General features: G+C 41.5%; 1 protein-coding gene across 3 annotated transcripts in view; it reads right to left on the bottom strand.

Annotated features, from left to right (window-relative positions):
* LOC110495345 (progesterone-induced-blocking factor 1) overlaps window positions 1-23,506 on the bottom strand; it is an 85,690-nt gene that overhangs the window by 16,048 nt on the left and 46,136 nt on the right. For all 3 annotated transcript variants that reach the window (XM_090207001.1, XM_090207002.1, XM_090207003.1), the window contains exons 10-15: window positions 10,618-10,783; window positions 9,345-9,495; window positions 8,998-9,088; window positions 7,941-8,043; window positions 4,629-4,759; window positions 2,870-2,954 (exon numbers count right to left, since the gene is read on the bottom strand). In XM_090207001.1, coding sequence (XP_090063127.1) covers window positions 2,870-2,954; window positions 4,629-4,759; window positions 7,941-8,043; window positions 8,998-9,088; window positions 9,345-9,495; window positions 10,618-10,783 — 727 coding nt within the window. The remainder of the gene's footprint in view (window positions 1-2,869; window positions 2,955-4,628; window positions 4,760-7,940; window positions 8,044-8,997; window positions 9,089-9,344; window positions 9,496-10,617; window positions 10,784-23,506) is intronic.

Raw genomic sequence — 23,506 nt, 5'->3', positions numbered from 1 at the left:
CTGTAATGTACAGTGTGATTCTACAAACAAGCCTCTCTCTCTCTGTACTGTGCAGTGTGATTCTACAAACAAGCCTCTCTCTCTGTACTGTACAGTGTGATTCTACAAACAAGCCTCTCTCTCTGTACTGTACAGTGCCAACAGACTGAACCACCTGAACAGGCCTCAGGGCAACCGACTGAACCACCTGAACAGACCTCAGGCCAACCGACTGAACCGACTGAACAGGCCTCAGGCCAACCGACTGAACCGACTGAACAGGCCTCAGGCCAACCGACTGAACCGACTGAACAGGCCTCAGGCCAACAGACTGAACCACCTGAACAGGCCTCAGGCCAACCGACTGAACAGGCCTCAGGCCAACCGACTGAACAGGCCTCAGGCCAACAGACTGAACCGACTGAACAGGCCAACCGACTGAACCACCTGAACAGGCCTCAGGCCAACCGACTGAACCGACTGAACAGGCCTCAGGCCAACAGACTGAACCACCTGAACAGGCCTCAGGCCAACCGACTGAACAGGCCTCAGGCCAACCGACTGAACAGGCCTCAGGCCAACAGACTGAACCGACTGAACAGGCCAACCGACTGAACCACCTGAACAGGCCTCAGGCCAACAGACTGAACCGACTGAACAGGCCTCAGGCCAACAGACTGAACCACCTGAACAGGCCTCAGGCCAACAGACTGAACCGACTGAACAGGCCTCAGGCCAACAGACTGAACCGACTGAACAGGCCAACAGACTGAACCGACTGAACAGGCCTCAGGCCAACCGACTGAACCGACTGAACAGGCCTCAGGCCAACAGACTGAACCACCTGAACAGGCCTCAGGCCAACAGACTGAACCACCTGAACAGGCCTCAGGCCAACCGACTGAACCACCTGAACAGGCCTCAGGCCAACAGACTGAACCGACTGAACAGGCCAACAGACTGAACTGACTGAACAGGCCTCAGGCCAACAGACCGAACCGACTGAACAGGCCTCAGGCCAACAGACTGAACCACCTGAACAGGCCTCAGGCCAACAGACTGAACCGACTGAACAGGCCTCAGGCCAACAGACTGAACCACTAAAAAGGATAGGTCACCAGAGCATTCTGGTTAATTAGCTGTAATACCTGAGCAGGTACAGATGCTATACGTTTCTACTGTACTGTATATACTGTACTACACCACTACAGTGTAGAGGCATGTTGAGCTGTGGGGTATCTACTGTACTACACCACTACAGTGTAGAGGCTTGTTGGGCTGTGGGGTATCTACTGTACTACACCACTACAGTGTAGAGGCTTGTTGGGCTGTGGGGTATCTACTGTACTACACCACTACAGTGTAGAGGCTTGTTGAGCTGTGGGGTATCTACTGTACTACACCACTACAGTGTAGAGGCTTGTTGGGCTGTGGGGTATATACTGTACTACACCACTACAGTGTAGAGACTTGTTGGGCTGTGGGGTATCTACTGTACTACACCACTACAGTGTAGAGGCTTGTTGGGCTGTGGGGTATATACTGTACTACACCACTACAGTGTAGAGGCTTGTTGAAACAGGGATCAGTGCAGACAGGAAGTGACCAAGACACGAAAGATGAAAAGGATGACAGTGAAAGAAGAGAGAGAGAGAGAGGGAGGCACACCTAGAGACCGGCAAAACCACTCTCTCTCCCTCACTCCGCCTCACTGTCCCTCTCTCCCTCCGCCTCTCCCTCCCTCCCTAGGCCTCTCTCTCTTCCTCCGCCTCTCCCTCTCTCCCTCCCTCTCTCTCCCTCCCTCAGTCTCTCCCTCCCTCAGTCTCTCCCTCCCTCAGTCTCTCCCTCCTGCAGACATGCAGTCTGGGCTCAGCCATATAAAAACACACCTGTCATAAAATACTCACACCTACATGACATCATCTACTTTCATTAGGATATATATGATGCAATATCACACATCCTGTGGCTTTATTCAATGGGAGAGTGGACTCTGAGCATATCTCTCCGTGGCTGAGGAGAGAGTGGACTCTGAGCATATCTCTCTCCATGGCTGAGGAGAGAGTGGACTCTGGACATCTCTCTCCATGGCTGAGGAGAGAGTGGACTCTGGGCATATCTCTCTCCATGGCTGAGGAGAGAGTGGACTCTGGGCATATCTCTCTCCATGGCTGAGGAGAGAGTGGACTCTGAGCATATCTCTCCGTGGCTGAGGAGAGAGTGGACTCTGAGCATATCTCTCTCCATGGCTGAGGAGAGAGTGGACTCTGGGCATCTCTCTCCATGGCTGAGGAGAGAGTGGACTCTGGGCATATCTCTCTCCATGGCTGAGGAGAGAGTGGACTCTGGGCATATCTCTCTCCATGGCTGAGGAGAGAGTGGACTCTGGGCATATCTCTCTCCATGGCTGAGGAGAGAGTGGACTCTGGGCATATCTCTCTCCATGGCTGAGGAGAGAGTGGACTCTGGGCATATCTCTCTCCATGGCTGAGGAGAGGGTGGACTCTGGGCATATCTCTCTCCATGGCTGAGGAGAGGGTGGACTCTGGGCATATCTCTCTCCATGGCTGAGGAGAGAGTGGACTCTGGGCATATCTCTCTCCATGGCTGAGGAGAGGGTGGACTCTGGGCATCTCTCTCCGTGGCTGAGGAGAGAGTGGACTCTGAGCATATCTCTCTCCATGGCTGAGGAGAGAGTGGACTCTGGGCATCTCTCTCTGTGGCTGAGGAGAGGGTGGACTCTGGGCATCTCTCTCCGTGGCTGAGGAGAGAGTGGACTCTGGGCATATCTCTCTCCATGGCTGAGGAGAGAGTGGACTCTGGGCATATCTCTCTCCGTGGCTGAGGAGAGTGTGTCTGTGTGTGGGTGCGTGCGTGCGTGCGTGCGTACCTCTCGGTGGTTGAGCAGTCGCTCCAGGTCGGAGGCCATATTGTTCTTCACCTGTTGGAGAGACGTCTTCTCTTTCCTCAGAGATCTGAACAGACAAACCCAAATCAGAGACTTTCTCTAGTGCTGACTAAATGGGACAGAATAACGACTCCCTCCATTTCCTCAGAGATCTGAACGGACAAACCCAAAACAGAGACTTTCTCTAGCGCTGACTAAATGGGACAGAATAACGACGCCCTCCATTTCCTCAGAGATCTGAACGGACAAACCCAAAACAGAGACTTTCTCTAGCGCTGACTAAATGGGACAGAATAACGACTCCCTCCATTTCCTCAGAGATCTGGACAGACAAACCCAAAACAGAGACTTTCTCTAGCGCTGACTAAATGGGACAGAATAACGACTCCCTCCATTTCCTCAGAGATCTGAACGGACAAACCCAAAACAGAGACTTTCTCTAGCGCTGACTAAATGGGACAGAATAACGACGCCCTCCATTTCCTCAGAGATCTGGACGGACAAACCCAAAACAGAGACTTTCTCTAGCGCTGACTAAATGGGACAGAATAACGACGCCCTCCATTTCCTCAGAGATCTGAACAGACAAACCCAAAACAGAGACTTTCTCTAGCGCTGACTAAATGGGACAGAATAACGACGCCCTCCATTTCCTCAGAGATCTGAACGGACAAACCCAAAACAGAGACTTTCTCTAGCGCTGACTAAATGGGACAGAATAACGACTCCCTCCATTTCCTCAGAGATCTGAACGGACAAACCCAAAACAGAGACTTTCTCTAGCGCTGACTAAATGGGACAGAATAACGACTCCCTCCATTTCCTCAGAGATCTGAACGGACAAACCCAAAACAGAGACTTTCTCTAGTGCTGACTAAATGGGACAGAATAACGACTAAATGGGACAGAATAACGACTCCCTCCATTTCCTCAGAGATCAGGTGCTGCTGGAACGGCACTGTTACAACACAGAACACCAATCACATCCAAACCTGCACCGAGTGGCGTGACCTTACGGAAACCGGACAATAGAAGTGTGTAATAAATCCATCTCTCTCAAAACAATGACTCAATACATTAACAACCAGGAGCTTGTAAGAGAAATGTTACCCTATATAAGGGCACTACTTTAGACCAGAGCCCTATATAGTGCACTACTTTAGACCAGAGCCCTATATAGTGCACTACTTTAGACCAGAGCCCTATATAGTGCAATACTTTAAACCAGAGGCCTATATAGTGCACTACTTTAGACCAGAGCCCTATATAGGGCACTACTTTAAACCAGAGGCCTATATAGTGCACTACTTTAAACCAGAGGCCTATATAGTGCACTACTTTAAACCAGAGGCCTATATAGTGCACTACTTTAGACCAGAGCCCTATATAGTGCACTACTTTAGACCAGAGCCCTATATAGGGCACTACATTTGGCCAGGGCCCCTAGGGCTGAGAAGGACAGGACCTGGGACAAGCGAAAGACAGGGGGAGACTGGAGGAGGAGACTGGAGGAGGAGACTGGAGGAGGAGACTGGAGGAGGAGACTGGAAGGGGAGACTGGAGGAGGAGACTGGAAGGGGAGACTGGAGGAGGAGACTGGAGGAGGAGACTGGAAGGGGAGACTGGAGGAGGAGACTGGAGGAGGAGACTGGAAGGGGAGACTGAAGGAGGAGACTGGAGGGGAGACTGAAAGGAGGAGACTGGAGGGGAGACTGAAAGGAGGAGACAGTGGTGTGTGTACCTGGTGTCCTCCTCCAGCTGTGTGATGCGTTCTCTGAGGGACAGTATCTGTGTGTCTCTCTGTCTCACCGTGTCGATCAGGTAACTGTAGGGCTGCTGGGCCTGCTGTAGGAGACGGTTAGCTGCTTCCAGCTAGGACACACACACACACACACTTGTTGAACCCGTTTGTTGATTCACGCTACAGTCACTGACTTGGCCTTTGATTGGGAGGGCCCTCTAAAAAACACAATATGTTTCATGTTGGCAACCCTTCCAACATGATGTCGAACACTGAGACAGGAAGGAAGGTGTGGTGAGGACAGTGTGGGTGAGACCTCACGAGTTAGTTAGGAGTCTATTACACTGTGGGTTAGGAGTCTATACTACTACTATACTGTGGGTTAGGAGTCTATTACACTGTGGGTTAGGAGTCTATTACACTGTGGGTTAGGAGTCTATACTACTACTATACTGGGTTAGGAGTCTATACTACTACTACACTGGGTTAGGAGTCTATACTACTACTACACTGTGGGTTAGGAGTCTATTACACTGTGGGTTAGGAGTCTATACTACTACTACACTGGGTTAGGAGTCTATACTACTACTACACTGGGTTAGGAGTCTATACTACTACTATACTGTGGGTTAGGAGTCTATACTACTACTACACTGGGTTAGGAGTCTATACTACTACTACACTGGGTTAGGAGTCTATACTACTACTACACTGGGTTAGGAGTCTATACTACTACTACACTGGGTTAGGAGTCTATACTACTACTACACTGTGGGTTAGGAGTCTATACTACTACTACACTGGGTTAGGAGTCTATACTACTACTACACTGGGTTAGGAGTCTATACTACTACTACACTGGGTTAGGAGTCTATACTACTACACTGTGTGGGTTAGGAGTCTATACTACTACTACACTGGGTTAGGAGTCTATACTACTACTACACTGGGTTAGGAGTCTATACTACTACTACACTGTGGGTTAGGAGTCTATACTACTACTACACTGGGTTAGGAGTCTATACTACTACTACACTGGGTTAGGAGTCTATACTACTACTACACTGTGGGTTAGGAGTCTATACTACTACTACACTGGGTTAGGAGTCTATACTACTACTACACTGGGTTAGGAGTCTATACTACTACTACACTGGGTTAGGAGTCTATTACACTGTGGGTTAGGAGTCTATACTACTACTACACTGGGTTAGGAGTCTATATTACTACTACACTGGGTTAGGAGTCTATACTACTACTACACTGGGTTAGGAGTCTATACTACTACTACACTGGGTTAGGAGTCTATACTACTACTACACTGTGGGTTAGGAGTCTATACTACTACTACACTGTGGGTTAGGAGTCTATACTACTACTACACTGGGTTAGGAGTCTATACTACTACTACACTGGGTTAGGAGTCTATACTACTACTACACTGTGGGTTAGGAGTCTATACTACTACTATACTGGGTTAGGAGTCTATACTACTACTATACTGTGGGTCTGTCCTGTGTGTTACCTCCTCAGAGATCTGTCCTGTGTGTTACCTCCTCAGAGATCTGTCCTGTGTGATACCTCCTCAGAGATCTGTCCTGTGTGATGTGTTACCTCCTCAGAGATCTGTCCTGTGTGTGTTACCTCCTCAGAGATCTGTCCTGTGTGTTACCTCCTCAGAGATCTGTCCCGTGTGTTACCTCCTCAGAGATCTGTCCCGTGTGTTACCTCCTCAGAGATCTGTCCTGTGTGTTACCTCCTCAGAGATCTGTCCTGTGTGTGTTACCTCCTCAGAGATCTGTCCTGTGTGATACCTCCTCAGAGATCTGTCCTGTGTGTTACCTCCTCAGAGATCTGTCCTGTGTGTGTTACCTCCTCAGAGATCTGTCCTGTGTGTTACCTCCTCAGAGATCTGTCCCGTGTGTTACCTCCTCAGAGATCTGTCCCGTGTGTTACCTCCTCAGAGATCTGTCCTGTGTGTTACCTCCTCAGAGATCTGTCCTGTGTGTTACCTCCTCAGAGATCTGTCCTGTGTGTTACCTCCTCAGAGATCTGTCCTGTGTGTGTTACCTCCTCAGAGATCTGTCCTGTGTGTGTTACCTCCTCAGAGCTCTGTCCTGTGTGTTACCTCCTCAGAGATCTGTCCCGTGTGTTACCTCCTCAGAGATCTGTCCCGTGTGTTACCTCCTCAGAGATCTGTCCTGTGTGTTACCTCCTCAGAGATCTGTCCTGTGTGTGTTACCTCCTCAGAGATCTGTCCTGTGTGATGTGTTACCTCCTCAGAGATCTGTCCTGTGTGATGTGTTACCTCCTCAGAGATCTGTCCTGTGTGTTACCTCCTCAGAGATCTGTCCTGTGTGTTACCTCCTCAGAGATCTGTCCTGTGTGTTACCTCCTGAGAGATCTGTCCTGTGTGATACCTCCTCAGAGATCTGTCCTGTGTGATGTGTTACCTCCTCAGAGATCTGTCCTGTGTGTTACCTTTTCAGAGATCTGTCCTGTGTGTTATCTCCTCAGAGATCTGTCCTGTGTGATACCTCCTCAGAGATCTGTCCTGTGTGATGTGTTACCTCCTCAGAGATCTGTCCCGTGTGTTACCTCCTCAGAGATCTGTCCCGTGTGTTACCTCCTCAGAGATCTGTCCTGTGTGTTACCTCCTCAGAGATCTGTCCTGTGTGTTACCTCCTCAGAGATCTGTCCTGTGTGTTACCTCCTCAGAGATCTGTCCTGTGTGATACCTCCTCAGAGATCTGTCCTGTGTGATGTGTTACCTCCTCAGAGATCTGTCCTGTGTGTTACCTCCTCAGAGATCTGTCCTGTGTGTTACCTCCTCAGAGATCTGTCCTGTGTGATACCTCCTCAGAGATCTGTCCTGTGTGATGTGTTACCTCCTCAGAGATCTGTCCCGTGTTTTACCTCCTCAGAGATCTGTCCTGTGTGTTACCTCCTCAGAGATCTGTCCTGTGTTACCTCCTCAGAGATCTGTCCTGTGTGTTACCTCCTCAGAGATCTGTCCTGTGTGTTACCTCCTCAGAGATCTGTCCTGTGTGATACCTCCTCAGAGATCTGTCCTGTGTGTGTTACCTCCTCAGAGATCTGTCCTGTGTGTTACCTCCTCAGAGATCTGTCCTGTGTGTGTTACCTCCTCAGAGATCTGTCCTGTGTGTTACCTCCTCAGAGATCTGTCCTGTGTGTGTTACCTCCTCAGAGATCTGTCCTGTGTGTTACCTCCTCAGAGATCTGTCCTGTGTGATACCTCCTCAGAGATCTGTCCTGTGTGTTACCTCCTCAGAGATCTGTCCTGTGTGTTACCTCCTCAGAGATCTGTCCTGTGTGTGCGTTGCGTCTCTCCAGATCTCTCCTCAGCAGTGTGTTCTGTTTCTCCAGCTGCAACAGTCTACGGGCCAGATGGACACTGCAACACACATTAAATAATCTCTCTAACAGAAAACCAACCCATAATCATTTATCCCAAATTGCACCCTATTCCCTATATAGTGCACTACTTTAGACCAGGGCCCTATAGAACCCTATTCCCTATATATAGTGCAGTACTTTAGACCAGGGCCCTATAGAACCCTATTCCCTATATATAGTGCACTACTTTACACCAGAGCCTTACAGAACCCTATTCCCTATGTAGTGCACTACTTTAGACCAGGGCCCTATAGAACCCTATTCCCTATATAGTGCACTACTTTAGATCAGAACCCTATTCCCTATATAGTGCACTACTTTAGACCAGGGCCCTATAGAACCCTATTCCCTATATAGTGCACTACTTTAGATCAGAACCCTATTCCCTATATAGTGCACTACTTTAGACCAGGACCCTATAGAACCCTATTCCCTATATAGTGCACTGCTTTAGAACAAGGCCCTATAGAACCCTATTCCCTATATATGGTACACTACTTTAGACCAGGGCCCTATAGAACCATATTCCCTATATAGTGCACTACTTTAGACCAGGGCCCTATAGAACCCTATTCCCTATATAGTGCACTACTTTAGACCAGGGCACTATAGAACCCTATTCCCTATATAGTGCACTACTTTAGACCAGGACACTATAGAACCCTATATAGTGCACTACTTTAGACCAGGGCCCTATAGAACCCTATTCCCTATATAGTGCACTACTTTAGACCAGGGCCCTATAGAACCCTATATAGTGCAATACTTTAGACCAGGGCCCTATAGAACCCTATATAGTGCACTACTTTAGACCAGGGCCCTATAGAACCCTATATAGTGCACTACTTTAGACCAGGACCCTATAGAACCCTATAGAACCCTATATAATGCACTACTTTAGACCAGGGCCCATAGTGAATAAGAGGCCGTACCCCGTCAGATCAGATCTCACCTCTGCCTGAGTCGTCTCTTGGCGGTTGTGGGAACGTTGGCACCGTAACCATAGGAGAACAGAACTCTCTCTGCTTCCTGCTCATCATCAACTGACCAGAGAGACAACGACCAACGGAAAGAATGAATGGTTACATTTCATAACGGAACATATTGCATCAGAGCAGTGTGTGTGTGTGTGTGTGTGTGTGTGTGTGTGTGTGTGTGTGTGTGTGTGTGTGTGTGTGTATCACTCTGTTGGTTGTGCAGCATATTTTATAGTCAGATAACTAGTAGTGTCAATCACTGCTACTAGTATTATCCTAACGTCGTGAGAACATGACTCTCCTAACGTCGTGAGGACATTACTTTCAGCAGCCTGCATGGTGACGTCGTCCAGCTCCTGCTCCAGTTTCTCGTAGGTCTGTAGTCTGGCCTGCTGCTCAGCATTCTGGGCCTGGAGTTCCGTTATCTGCTTCTCTGAGGACGCCTGAAGCCTGTACAACTCCTTGGTCATGACCTGATGGAAGACCAGGGGCAGTTAGCTGTGGGCCAGGGCTCAGCAAGCCGTATGTAACACCCTGGACAGGAGCTAAGGGCTTTATGTAACACCCTGGACAGGAGCTAAGGGCTTTATGTACACCCTGGAAAGGAGCTAAGGGCTGTATGTAACACCCTGGACAGGAGCTAAGGGCTGTATGTAACACCCTGGACAGGATCTACGGGGCTTTATGTAACACCCTGGACCAGAGCCAATGGCAGTATGCAACACCCTGGACCGGAGCTAAGGGCTTTATGTAAAACCCTGGACAGGAGCTAAGGGCTGTATGTAACACCCTGGACCAGGGCTAATGGGCGGTATGTAACACCCTGGACAGGAGCTAAGGGGCTGTATGTAACACCCTGGACAGGAGCTAAGGGCTGTATGTAACACCCTGGACCAGAGCTAGTGGGCTGTATGTATAACACCCTGGACCAGGGCTAATGGGCGGTATGTAACACCCTAGACCAGAGCTACAGGCTGTATGTAACACCCTGGACCGGAGCTAAGGGGCTGTATGTAACACCCTGGACCAGGGCTAATGGGCGGTATGTAACACCCTAGACCAGAGCTATTGGCTGTATGTAACACCCTGGACCAGAGCCAAGGGGCTGTATGTAACACCCTGGACTGGAGCTAAGGGGCTGTATGTAACACCCTGGACCAGGGCTAATGGGCGGTATGTAACACCCTGGACCAGAGCTAAGGGCTTTATGTAAAACCCTGGACCGGAGCTAAGGGGCTGTATGTAACACCCTGGACCAGATCTAGGGGCTGTATGTAACACCTTGGACCAGATATAGGGGCTGTATGTAACACCCTGGACCAGAGCTAATGGGTTGTATGTAAACACCCTGGACCAGAGCTAATAAGCTGCCCTACTAGGACGTTCTACAAACCAAAATGCTTAGGATTCCAGTAGTCTGGTTTTTTGGTTCCTCCTCTAGGGTCCTGGTCTAAGGTAGTGCACTATATAGGGAATAGGGTTCTATAGGGACCTGGTCTAAAGTAGTGCACTATATATAGGGAATAGGGTTCTATAGGGCTCTGGTCTGAAGAAGTGCACTATATAGGGAATAGGGCACCATTTGGGACCCCTACCTCTAACTTCTTCTGGTGTTTCTCTGTCTCCATCTGACACTGTCCCAGGTTCCTGGCGGTCTCCTCTTGTACCATCTGAGAGCGCTCTGTCTCAAAGCTCTTCAGCTTCACCTGGTTCAGGAGCTCTGCCACCCGGCTGTCTGTCCCCGTCTGGACACCACGGAACCTGGGGACACACAGTTATATATATTTAACCTGGACACACACACACAGTTATATATATTTAACCTGGGAACACACACACAGCTATATATATTTAACCTGGGGACACAGAGACACAGTTATATATATTTAACCTGGGGACACACACAGTTATATATATTTAACTTGGGGACACACAGTTATATATATTTAACCTGGGAACACACAGTTATATATATTTAACCTGGGGACACACACAGCTATATATATTTAACCTGGGGACACACATAGTTATATATATTTAACCTGGGGACACACAGTTATATATATTTAACCTGGGGACACACATAGTTATATATATTTAACCTGGGGACACACAGTTATATATATTTAACCTGGGGACACACACACAGTTATATATATTTAACCTGGGGACACACACAGTTATATATATTTAACCTGGGGACACACACAGTTCTATATATTTAACCCGGGGACACACACAGTTATATATATTTAACCTGGGGACACACAGTTATATATATTTAACCTGGGGACACAGTTATATATATTTAACCTGGGGACACACACAGTTATATATATTTAACCTGGGGACACACAGTTATATATATTTAACCTGGGGACACACAGTTCTATATATTTAACCTGGGGACACAGAGACACAGTTATATATATTTAACCTGGGGACACACAGTTATATATATTTAACCTGGGAACACACAGTTATATATATTTAACCTGGGGACACACACAGTTATATATATTTAACCTGGGGACACACACAGTTATATATATTTAACCTGGGGACACACAGTTCTATATATTTAACCCGGGGACACACACAGTTATATATATTTAACCTGGGGACACACAGTTATATATATTTAACCTGGGGACACACACAGTTATATATATTTAACCTGGGGACACACAGTTATATATATTTAACCTGGGGACACACAGTTATATATATTTAACCTGGGGACACACACAGTTATATATATTTAACCTGGGGACACACACAGTTCTATATATTTAACCTGGGGACACACACAGTTCTATATATTTAACCCGGGGACACACACAGTTATATATATTTAACCTGGGGACACACACAGTTATATATATTTAACCTGGGGACACAGCTATATATATTTAACCTGGGGACACAGTTATATATATTTAACCTGGGGACACACACAGTTATATATATTTAACCTGGGGACACACAGTTATATATATTTAACCTGGGGACACAGTTATATATATTTAACCTGGGGACACACACAGTTATATATATTTAACCTGGGGACACACAGTTATATATATTTAACCTGGGGACACACACAGTTATATATATTTAACCTGGGGACACACAGTTATATATATTTAACCTGGGGACACACACACAGTTATATATATTTAACCTGGGGACACACACAGTTATATATATTTAACCTGGGGACACACACAGTTATATATATTTAACCTGGGGACACACAGTTATATATATTTAACCTGAGGACACACACAGTTATATATATTTAACCTGAGGACACACACAGTTATATATATTTAACCTGGGGACGCACACACAGTTATATATATTTAACCTGGGGACACACAGTTATATATATTTAACCTGGGGACGCACACACAGTTATATATATTTAACCTGGGGACACACAGTTATATATATATTTAACCTGGGGACGCACACACAGTTATATATATTTAACCTGAGGACACACACAGTTATATATATTTAACCTGGGGACACACACACAGTTATATATATTTAACCTGGGGACACACAGTTATATATATTTAACCTGGGGACACACAGTTATATATATTTAACCTGGGGACGCACACACAGTTATATATATTTAACCTGGGGACACAGTTATATATATTTAACCTGGGGACACACAGTTATATATATTTAACCTGGACAAACACAGTTATATATATTTAACCCGGGGACACACACAGTTATATATATTTAACCTGGGGACACACAGTTATATATATTTAACCTGGGGACACACACAGTTATATATATTTAACCTGGGGACACACAGTTATATATATTTAACCTGGGGACACAGTTATATATATTTTACCTGGGGACACAGTTATATATATTTAACCTGGGGACACACAGTTATATATATATTTAACCTGGGGACACACAGTTATATATATTTAACCTGGGGACACACACAGTTATATATATTTAACCTGGGGACACACAGTTATATATACATTTAACCTGGGGACACACAGTTATATATATTTAACCTGAGGACACAGTTATATATATTTAACTTGGGGACACAGTTATATATATTTAACTTGGGGACACAGTTATATATATTTTACCTGGGGACACAGTTATATATATTTAACCTGAGGACACACACAGTTATATATATTTAACCCGGGGACACACACAGTTATATATATTTAACCTGGGGACACACAGTTATATATATTTAACCTGGGGACACAGTTATATATATTTAACCTGAGGACACACACAGTTATATATATTTAACTTGGGGACACAGTTATATATATTTAACCTGGGGACACACACACAGTTATATATATTTAACCTGGGGACACACAGTTATATATATTTAACCTGGGGACACACACAGTTATATATATTTAACCTGGGGACACAGAGACACAGTTATATATATTTAACCTGGGGACACACATAGTTATATATATTTAACCTGGGAACACACACACAGCTATATATATTTAACCTGGGGACACAGAGACACAGTTATATATATTTAACCTGGGGACACACACAGTTATATATATTTAACCTGGGAACACACAGTTATATATATTTAACCTGGGGACACACACAGTTATATATATTTAACCTGGGGACACACATAGTTATATATATTTAACCTGGGGACACACAGTTATATATATTTAACCTGGGGACACACACACAGTTATATATATTTAACCTGGGGACACACACAGTTATATATATTTAACCTGGGGACACACACAGTTCTATATATTTAACCCGGGGACACACACAGTTATATATATTTAACCTGGGGACACACACAGTTATATATATTTAACCTGGGGACACAGTTATATATATTTAACCTGGGGACACAGAGACACAGTTATATATATTTAACCTGGGGACACACAGTTATATATATTTAACCTGGGAACACACAGTTATATATATTTAACCTGGGGACACACACAGTTATATATATTTAACCTGGGGACACACAGTTATATATATTTAACCTGGGGACACACACAGTTATATATATTTAACCTGGGGACACACAGTTATATATATTTAACCTGGGGACACACAGTTATATATATTTAACCTGGGGACACACACAGTTATATATATTTAACCTGGGGACACACACAGTTCTATATATTTAACCTGGGGACACACACAGTTCTATATATTTAACCCGGGGACACACACAGTTATATATATTTAACCTGGGGACACACACAGTTATATATATTTAACCTGGGGACACAGTTATATATATTTAACCTGGGGACACAGTTATATATATTTAACCTGGGGACACACACAGTTATATATATTTAACCTGGGGACACACAGTTATATATATTTAACCTGGGGACACAGTTATATATATTTAACCTGGGGACACACACAGTTATATATATTTAACCTGGGGACACACAGTTATATATATTTAACCTGGGGACACACACAGTTATATATATTTAACCTGGGGACACACAGTTATATATATTTAACCTGGGGACACACACACAGTTATATATATTTAACCTGGGGACACACAGTTATATATATTTAACCTGGGGACACACACAGTTATATATATTTAACCTGGGGACACACACAGTTATATATATTTAACCTGGGGACACAGTTATATATATTTAACCTGGGGACACAGTTATATATATTTAACCTGGGGACACAGTTATATATATTTAACCTGGGGACACAGTTATATATATTTAACCTGGGGACACACACAGTTATATATATTTAACCTGGGGACACACACAGTTATATATATTTAACCTGGGGACACACAGTTATATATATTTAACCTGAGGACACACACAGTTATATATATTTAACCTGAGGACACACACAGTTATATATATTTAACCTGGGGACGCACACACAGTTATATATATTTAACCTGGGGACACACAGTTATATATATTTAACCTGGGGACGCACACACAGTTATATATATTTAACCTGGGGACACACAGTTATATATATTTAACCTGGGGACGCACACACAGTTATATATATTTAACCTGAGGACACACACAGTTATATATATTTAACCTGGGGACACACACACAGTTATATATATTTAACCTGGGGACACACAGTTATATATATTTAACCTGGGGACACACACAGTTATATATATTTAACCTGGGGACACACAGTTATATATATTTAACCTGGGGACACACAGTTATATATATTTAACCTGGGGACACACAGTTATATATATTTAACTTGGGGACACAGTTATATATATTTAACCTGGGGACACACAGTTATATATATTTAACCTGGGGACGCACACACAGTTATATATATTTAACCTGGGGACACAGTTATATATATTTAACCTGGGGACACACAGTTATATATATTTAACCTGGACAAACACAGTTATATATATTTAACCCGGGGACACACACAGTTATATATATTTAACCTGGGGACACACAGTTATATATATTTAACCTGGGGACACACACAGTTATATATATTTAACTTGGGGACACAGTTATATATATTTAACCTGGGGACACACAGTTATATATATTTAACCTGGGGACACACACACAGTTATATATATTTAACCTGGGGACACACACAGTTATATATATTTAACCTGGGGACACACACAGTTCTATATATTTAACCCGGGGACACACACAGTTATATATATTTAACCTGGGGACACACAAAGTTATATATATTTAACCTGGGGACACAGTTATATATATTTAACCTGGGGACACAGAGACACAGTTATATATATTTAACCTGGGGACACACAGTTATATATATTTAACCTGGGAACACACAGTTATATATATTTAACCTGGGGACACACACAGTTATATATATTTAACCTGGGGACACACAGTTATATATATTTAACCTGGGGACACACACAGTTATATATATTTAACCTGGGGACACACAGTTATATATATTTAACCTGGGGACACACAGTTATATATATTTAACCTGGGGACACACACAGTTATATATATTTAACCTGGGGACACACACAGTTCTATATATTTAACCTGGGGACACACACAGTTCTATATATTTAACCCGGGGACACACACAGTTATATATATTTAACCTGGGGACACACACAGTTATATATATTTAACCTGGGGACACAGTTATATATATTTAACCTGGGGACACAGTTATATATATTTAACCTGGGGACACACACAGTTATATATATTTAACCTGGGGACACACAGTTATATATATTTAACCTGGGGACACAGTTATATATATTTAACCTGGGGACACACACAGTTATATATATTTAACCTGGGGACACACAGTTATATATATTTAACCTGGGGACACACAGTTATATATATTTAACCTGGGGACACACACACAGTTATATATATTTAACCTGGGGACACACAGTTATATATATTTAACCTGGGGACACACACAGTTATATATATTTAACCTGGGGACACACACAGTTATATATATTTAACCTGGGGACACAGTTATATATATTTAACCTGGGGACACAGTTATATATATTTAACCTGGGGACACAGTTATATATATTTAACCTGGGGACACAGTTATATATATTTAACCTGGGGACACACACAGTTATATATATTTAACCTGGGGACACACACAGTTATATATATTTAACCTGGGGACACACAGTTATATATATTTAACCTGAGGACACACACAGTTATATATATTTAACCTGAGGACACACACAGTTATATATATTTAACCTGGGGACGCACACACAGTTATATATATTTAACCTGGGGACACACAGTTATATATATTTAACCTGGGGACGCACACACAGTTATATATATTTAACCTGGGGACACACAGTTATATATATTTAACCTGGGGACGCACACACAGTTATATATATTTAACCTGAGGACACACACAGTTATATATATTTAACCTGGGGACACACACACAGTTATATATATTTAACCTGGGGACACACAGTTATATATATTTAACCTGGGGACACACAGTTATATATATTTAACCTGGGGACGCACACACAGTTATATATATTTAACCTGGGGACACAGTTATATATATTTAACCTGGGGACACACAGTTATATATATTTAACCTGGACAAACACAGTTATATATATTTAACCCGGGGACACACACAGTTATATATATTTAACCTGGGGACACACAGTTATATATATTTAACCTGGGGACACACAGTTATATATATTTAACCTGGGGACACAGTTATATATATTTTACCTGGGGACACAGTTATATATATTTAACCTGGGGACACACAGTTATATATATTTAACCTGGGGACACACAGTTATATATATTTAACCTGGGGACACACACAGTTATATATATTTAACCTGGGGACACACAGTTATATATACATTTAACCTGGGGACACACAGTTATATATATTTAACCTGAGGACACAGTTATATATATTTAACTTGGGGACACAGTTATATATATTTAACTTGGGGACACAGTTATATATATTTTACCTGGGGACACAGTTATATATATTTAACCTGAGGACACACACAGTTATATATATTTAACCCGGGGACACACACAGTTATATATATTTAACCTGGGGACACACAGTTATATATATTTAACCTGGGGACACAGTTATATATATTTAACCTGAGGACACACACAGTTATATATATTTAACCTGGGGACACACAGTTATATATATTTAACCTGGGGACACACACACAGTTATATATATTTAACCTGGGGACACACAGTTATATATACTTAACCTGGGGACACACAGTTATATATATTTAACCTGGGGACACAGTTATATATATTTAACCTGGGGACACACAGTTATATATATTTAACCTGGGGACACACACAGTTATATATATTTAACCTGGGGACACACAGTTATATATATTTAACCTGGGGACACACACACAGTTATATATATTTAACCTGGGGACACACACACAGTTATATATATTTAACCTGAGGACACACAGTTATATATATTTAACCTGGGGACACACAGTTATATATATTTAACCTGGGGACACACACAGTTATATATATTTAACCTGGGGACACAGTTATATATATTTAACCTGGGGACACACAGTTATATATATTTAACCTGGGGACACACACAGTTATATATATTTAACCTGGGGACACACACAGTTATATATATTTAACCTGGGGACACACACAGTTATATATATTTAACCTGGGGACACACAGTTATATATATTTTACCTGGGGACACAGTTATATATATTTAACCTGGGGACACAGTTATATATATTTAACCTGGGGACACACAGTTATATATATTTAACCTGGGGACACACAGTTATATATATTTAACCTGGGGACACACACAGTTATATATATTTAACCTGAGGACACACAGTTATATATATTTAACCTGGGGACACACACAGTTATATATATTTAACTTGGGGACACAGTTATATATATATTTAACCTGGGGACACACAGTTATATATATTTAACCTGGGGACACACACAGTTATATATATTTAACCTGAGGACACACAGTTATATATATTTAACCTGGGGACACACACAGTTATATATATTTAACTTGGGGACACAGTTATATATATATTTAACCTGGGGACACACAGTTATATATATTTAACCTGGGGACACAGTTATATATATTTAACCTGAGGACACACAGTTATATATATTTAACCTGGGGACACACAGTTATATATATTTAACCTGGGGACACACACAGTTATATATATTTAACCTGGGGACACACAGTTATATATATTTAACCTGGGGACACACAGTTATATATATTTAACCTGAGGACACACAGTTATATATATTTAACCTGGGGACACACAGTTATATATATTTAACCTGGGGACACACACAGTTATATATATTTAACTTGGGGACACAGTTATATATATTTAACCTGGGGACACACAGTTATATATATTTAACCTGGGGACACACAGTTATATATATTTAACCTGAGGACACACAGTTATATATATTTAACCTGGGGACACACAGTTATATATATTTAACCTGGGGACACAGTTATATATATTTAACCTGAGGACACAGTTATATATATTTAACTTGGGGACACAGTTATATATATTTAACCTGGGGACACAGTTATATATATTTAACCTGAGGACACACAGTTATATATATTTAACCTGGGGACACACACAGTTATATATATTTAACTTGGGGACACAGTTATATATATATATTTAACCTGGGGACACACAGTTATATATATTTAACCTGGGGACACACAGTTATATATATTTAACCTGGGGACACACACAGTTATATATATTTAACCTGGGGACACACAGTTATATATATTTAACCTGGGGACACACAGTTATATATATTTAACCTGAGGACACACAGTTATATATATTTAACCAGGGGACAGACAGTTATATATATTTAACCTGGGGACACACAGTTATATATATTTAACCTGGGGACACAGTTATATATATTTAACCTGGGGACACACACAGTTATATATATTTAACCTGGGGACACACACACAGTTATATATATTTAACCTGGGGACACACACAGTTATATATATTTAACCTGAGGACACACACAGTTATATATATTTAACTTGGGGACACACAGTTATATATATTTAACCTGGGGACACACAGTTATATATATTTAACCTGGGGACACACAGTTATATATATTTAACCTGGGGACACACAGTTATATATATTTAACCTGGGGACACACAGTTATATATATTTAACCTGGGGACACACAGTTATATATATTTAACCTGGGGACACACAGTTATATATATTTAACCTGGGGACACACAGTTATATATATTTAACCTGGGGACACACAGTTATATATATTTAACCTGGGGACACAGTTATATATATTTAACCTGGGGACACACACACAGTTATATATATTTAACCTGAGGACACACAGTTATATATATTTAACCTGGGGACACACACACAGTTATATATATTTAACCTGGGGACACACACAGTTATATATATTTAACCTGGGGACACAGTTATATATATTTAACCTGGGGACACACACAGTTATATATATTTAACCTGAGGACACACAGTTATATATATTTAACCTGGGGACACACACAGTTATATATATTTAACCTGGGGACACACAGTTATATATATTTAACCTGGACACACACAGTTATATATATTTAACCTGGGGACACACAGTTATATATATTTAACCTGGGGACACACACAGTTATATATATTTAACCTGAGGACACACACAGTTATATATATTTAACCTGGGGACACACACAGTTATATATATTTAACCTGAGGACACACACAGTTATATATATTTAACCAGGGGACACAGTTATATATATTTAACCTGGGGACACAGTTATATATATTTAACCTGGGGACACAGTAACATATATTTAACCTGGGGACACACACACAGTTATATATATTTAACCTGGGGACACACACACAGTTATATATATTTAACCTGGGGACACAGTTATATATATATTTAACCTGGGGACACACACAGTTATATATATTTAACCTGGGGACACAGTTACATATATTTAACCTGGGGACACACACACAGTTATATATATTTAACCTGGGGACACACACAGTTATATATATTTAACCTGGGGACACACACACAGTTATATATATTTAACCTGGGGACACAGTTATATATATTTAACCTGGGGACACACACAGTTATATATATTTAACCTGGGGACACACACAGTTATATATATTTAACCTGGGGACACACACAGTTATATATATTTAACCCGGGGACACACACAGTTATATATATTTAACCTGGGGACACAGTTATATATATTTAACCTGGGGACACACAGTTATATATATTTAACCTGGGGACACACACAGTTATATATATTTAACCTGGGGACACACAGTTATATATATTTAACCTGGGGACACACACAGTTATATATATTTAACCTGGGGACACACAGTTATATATATTTAACCTGGGGACATACACAGTTATATATATTTAACCTGGGGACACACAGTTATGTATATTTAACCTGGGGACACACACAGTTATATATATTTAACCTGGGGACACAGTTATATATATTTAACTTGGGGACACACACAGTTATATATATTTAACCTGGGGACACACACACAGTTATATATATTTAACCTGGGGACACACAGTTATATATATTTAACCTGGGGACACACACAGCTATATATATTTAACCTGGGGACACACACAGTTATATATATTTAACCTGGGGACACACAGTTATATATATTTAACTCGGGGACACAGAGACACAGTTATATATATTTAACCTGGGGACACACACAGTTATATATATTTAACCTGGGGACACACAGTTATGTATATTTAACCTGGGGACACAGTTATATATATTTAACTTGGGGACACACACAGTTATATATATTTAACCTGGGGACACACAGTTATATATATTTAACCTGGGGACACACACAGCTATATATATTTAACCTGGGGACACACACAGTTATATATATTTAACCTGGGGACACACAGTTATATATATTTAACCTGGGGACACACACAGTTATATATATTTAACCTGGGGACACACAGTTATGTATATTTAACCTGGGGACACAGTTATATATATTTAACCTGGGGACACACACAGTTATATATATTTAACCTGAGGACACACAGTTATATATATTTAACCTGAGGACACAGTTATATATATTTAACCTGGGGACACACACAGTTATATATATTTAACCTGGGGACACACAGTTATATATATTTAACCTGGGGACACACACACAGTTATATATATTTAACCTGGGGACACACACACAGTTATATATATTTAACCTGGGAACACACACACAGTTATATATATTTAACTTGGGGACACAGTTATATATATTTAACCTGGGGACACACAGTTATATATATTTTACCTGGGGACACAGTTATATATATTTAACCTGGGGACACAGTTATATATATTTAACCTGGGGACACACACAGTTATATATATTTAACCTGGGGACACACAGTTATATATATTTAACCTGGGGACACACAGTTATATATATTTAACCTGGGGACACACAGTTATATATATTTAACCTGGGGACACACAGTTATATATATTTAACCTGGGGACACACAGTTATATATATTTAACCTGGGGACACACAGTTATATATATTTAACCTGGGGACACAGTTATATATATTTAACCTGGGGACACACACACAGTTATATATATTTAACCTGAGGACACACAGTTATATATATTTAACCTGGGGACACACACACAGTTATATATATTTAACCTGGGGACACACACAGTTATATATATTTAACCTGGGGACACAGTTATATATATTTAACCTGGGGACACACACAGTTATATATATTTAACCTGAGGACACACAGTTATATATATTTAACCTGGGGACACACACAGTTATATATATTTAACCTGGACACACACAGTTATATATATTTAACCTGGACACACACAGTTATATATATTTAACCTGGGGACACACAGTTATATATATTTAACCTGGGGACACACACAGTTATATATATTTAACCTGAGGACACACACAGTTATATATATTTAACCTGGGGACACACACAGTTATATATATTTAACCTGAGGACACACACAGTTATATATATTTAACCAGGGGACACAGTTATATATATTTAACCTGGGGACACAGTTATATATATTTAACCTGGGGACACAGTAACATATATTTAACCTGGGGACACACACACAGTTATATATATTTAACCTGGGGACACACACACAGTTATATATATTTAACCTGGGGACACAGTTATATATATATTTAACCTGGGGACACACACAGTTATATATATTTAACCTGGGGACACAGTTACATATATTTAACCTGGGGACACACACACAGTTATATATATTTAACCTGGGGACACACACAGTTATATATATTTAACCTGGGGACACACACACAGTTATATATATTTAACCTGGGGACACAGTTATATATATTTAACCTGGGGACACACACAGTTATATATATTTAACCTGGGGACACACACAGTTATATATATTTAACCTGGGGACACACACAGTTATATATATTTAACCCGGGGACACACACAGTTATATATATTTAACCTGGGGACACAGTTATATATATTTAACCTGGGGACACACAGTTATATATATTTAACCTGGGGACACACACAGTTATATATATTTAACCTGGGGACACACAGTTATATATATTTAACCTGGGGACACACACAGTTATATATATTT

This window comes from Oncorhynchus mykiss, chromosome 18, assembly GCF_057628025.1.
Source record: "Oncorhynchus mykiss isolate SJ-2025 chromosome 18, ASM5762802v1, whole genome shotgun sequence".
NCBI lineage: Eukaryota > Metazoa > Chordata > Actinopteri > Salmoniformes > Salmonidae > Oncorhynchus > Oncorhynchus mykiss.
The sequence above is the reverse complement of the archived record's forward strand: the minus strand, read 5'-3'. Positions and strand labels throughout refer to the sequence as shown.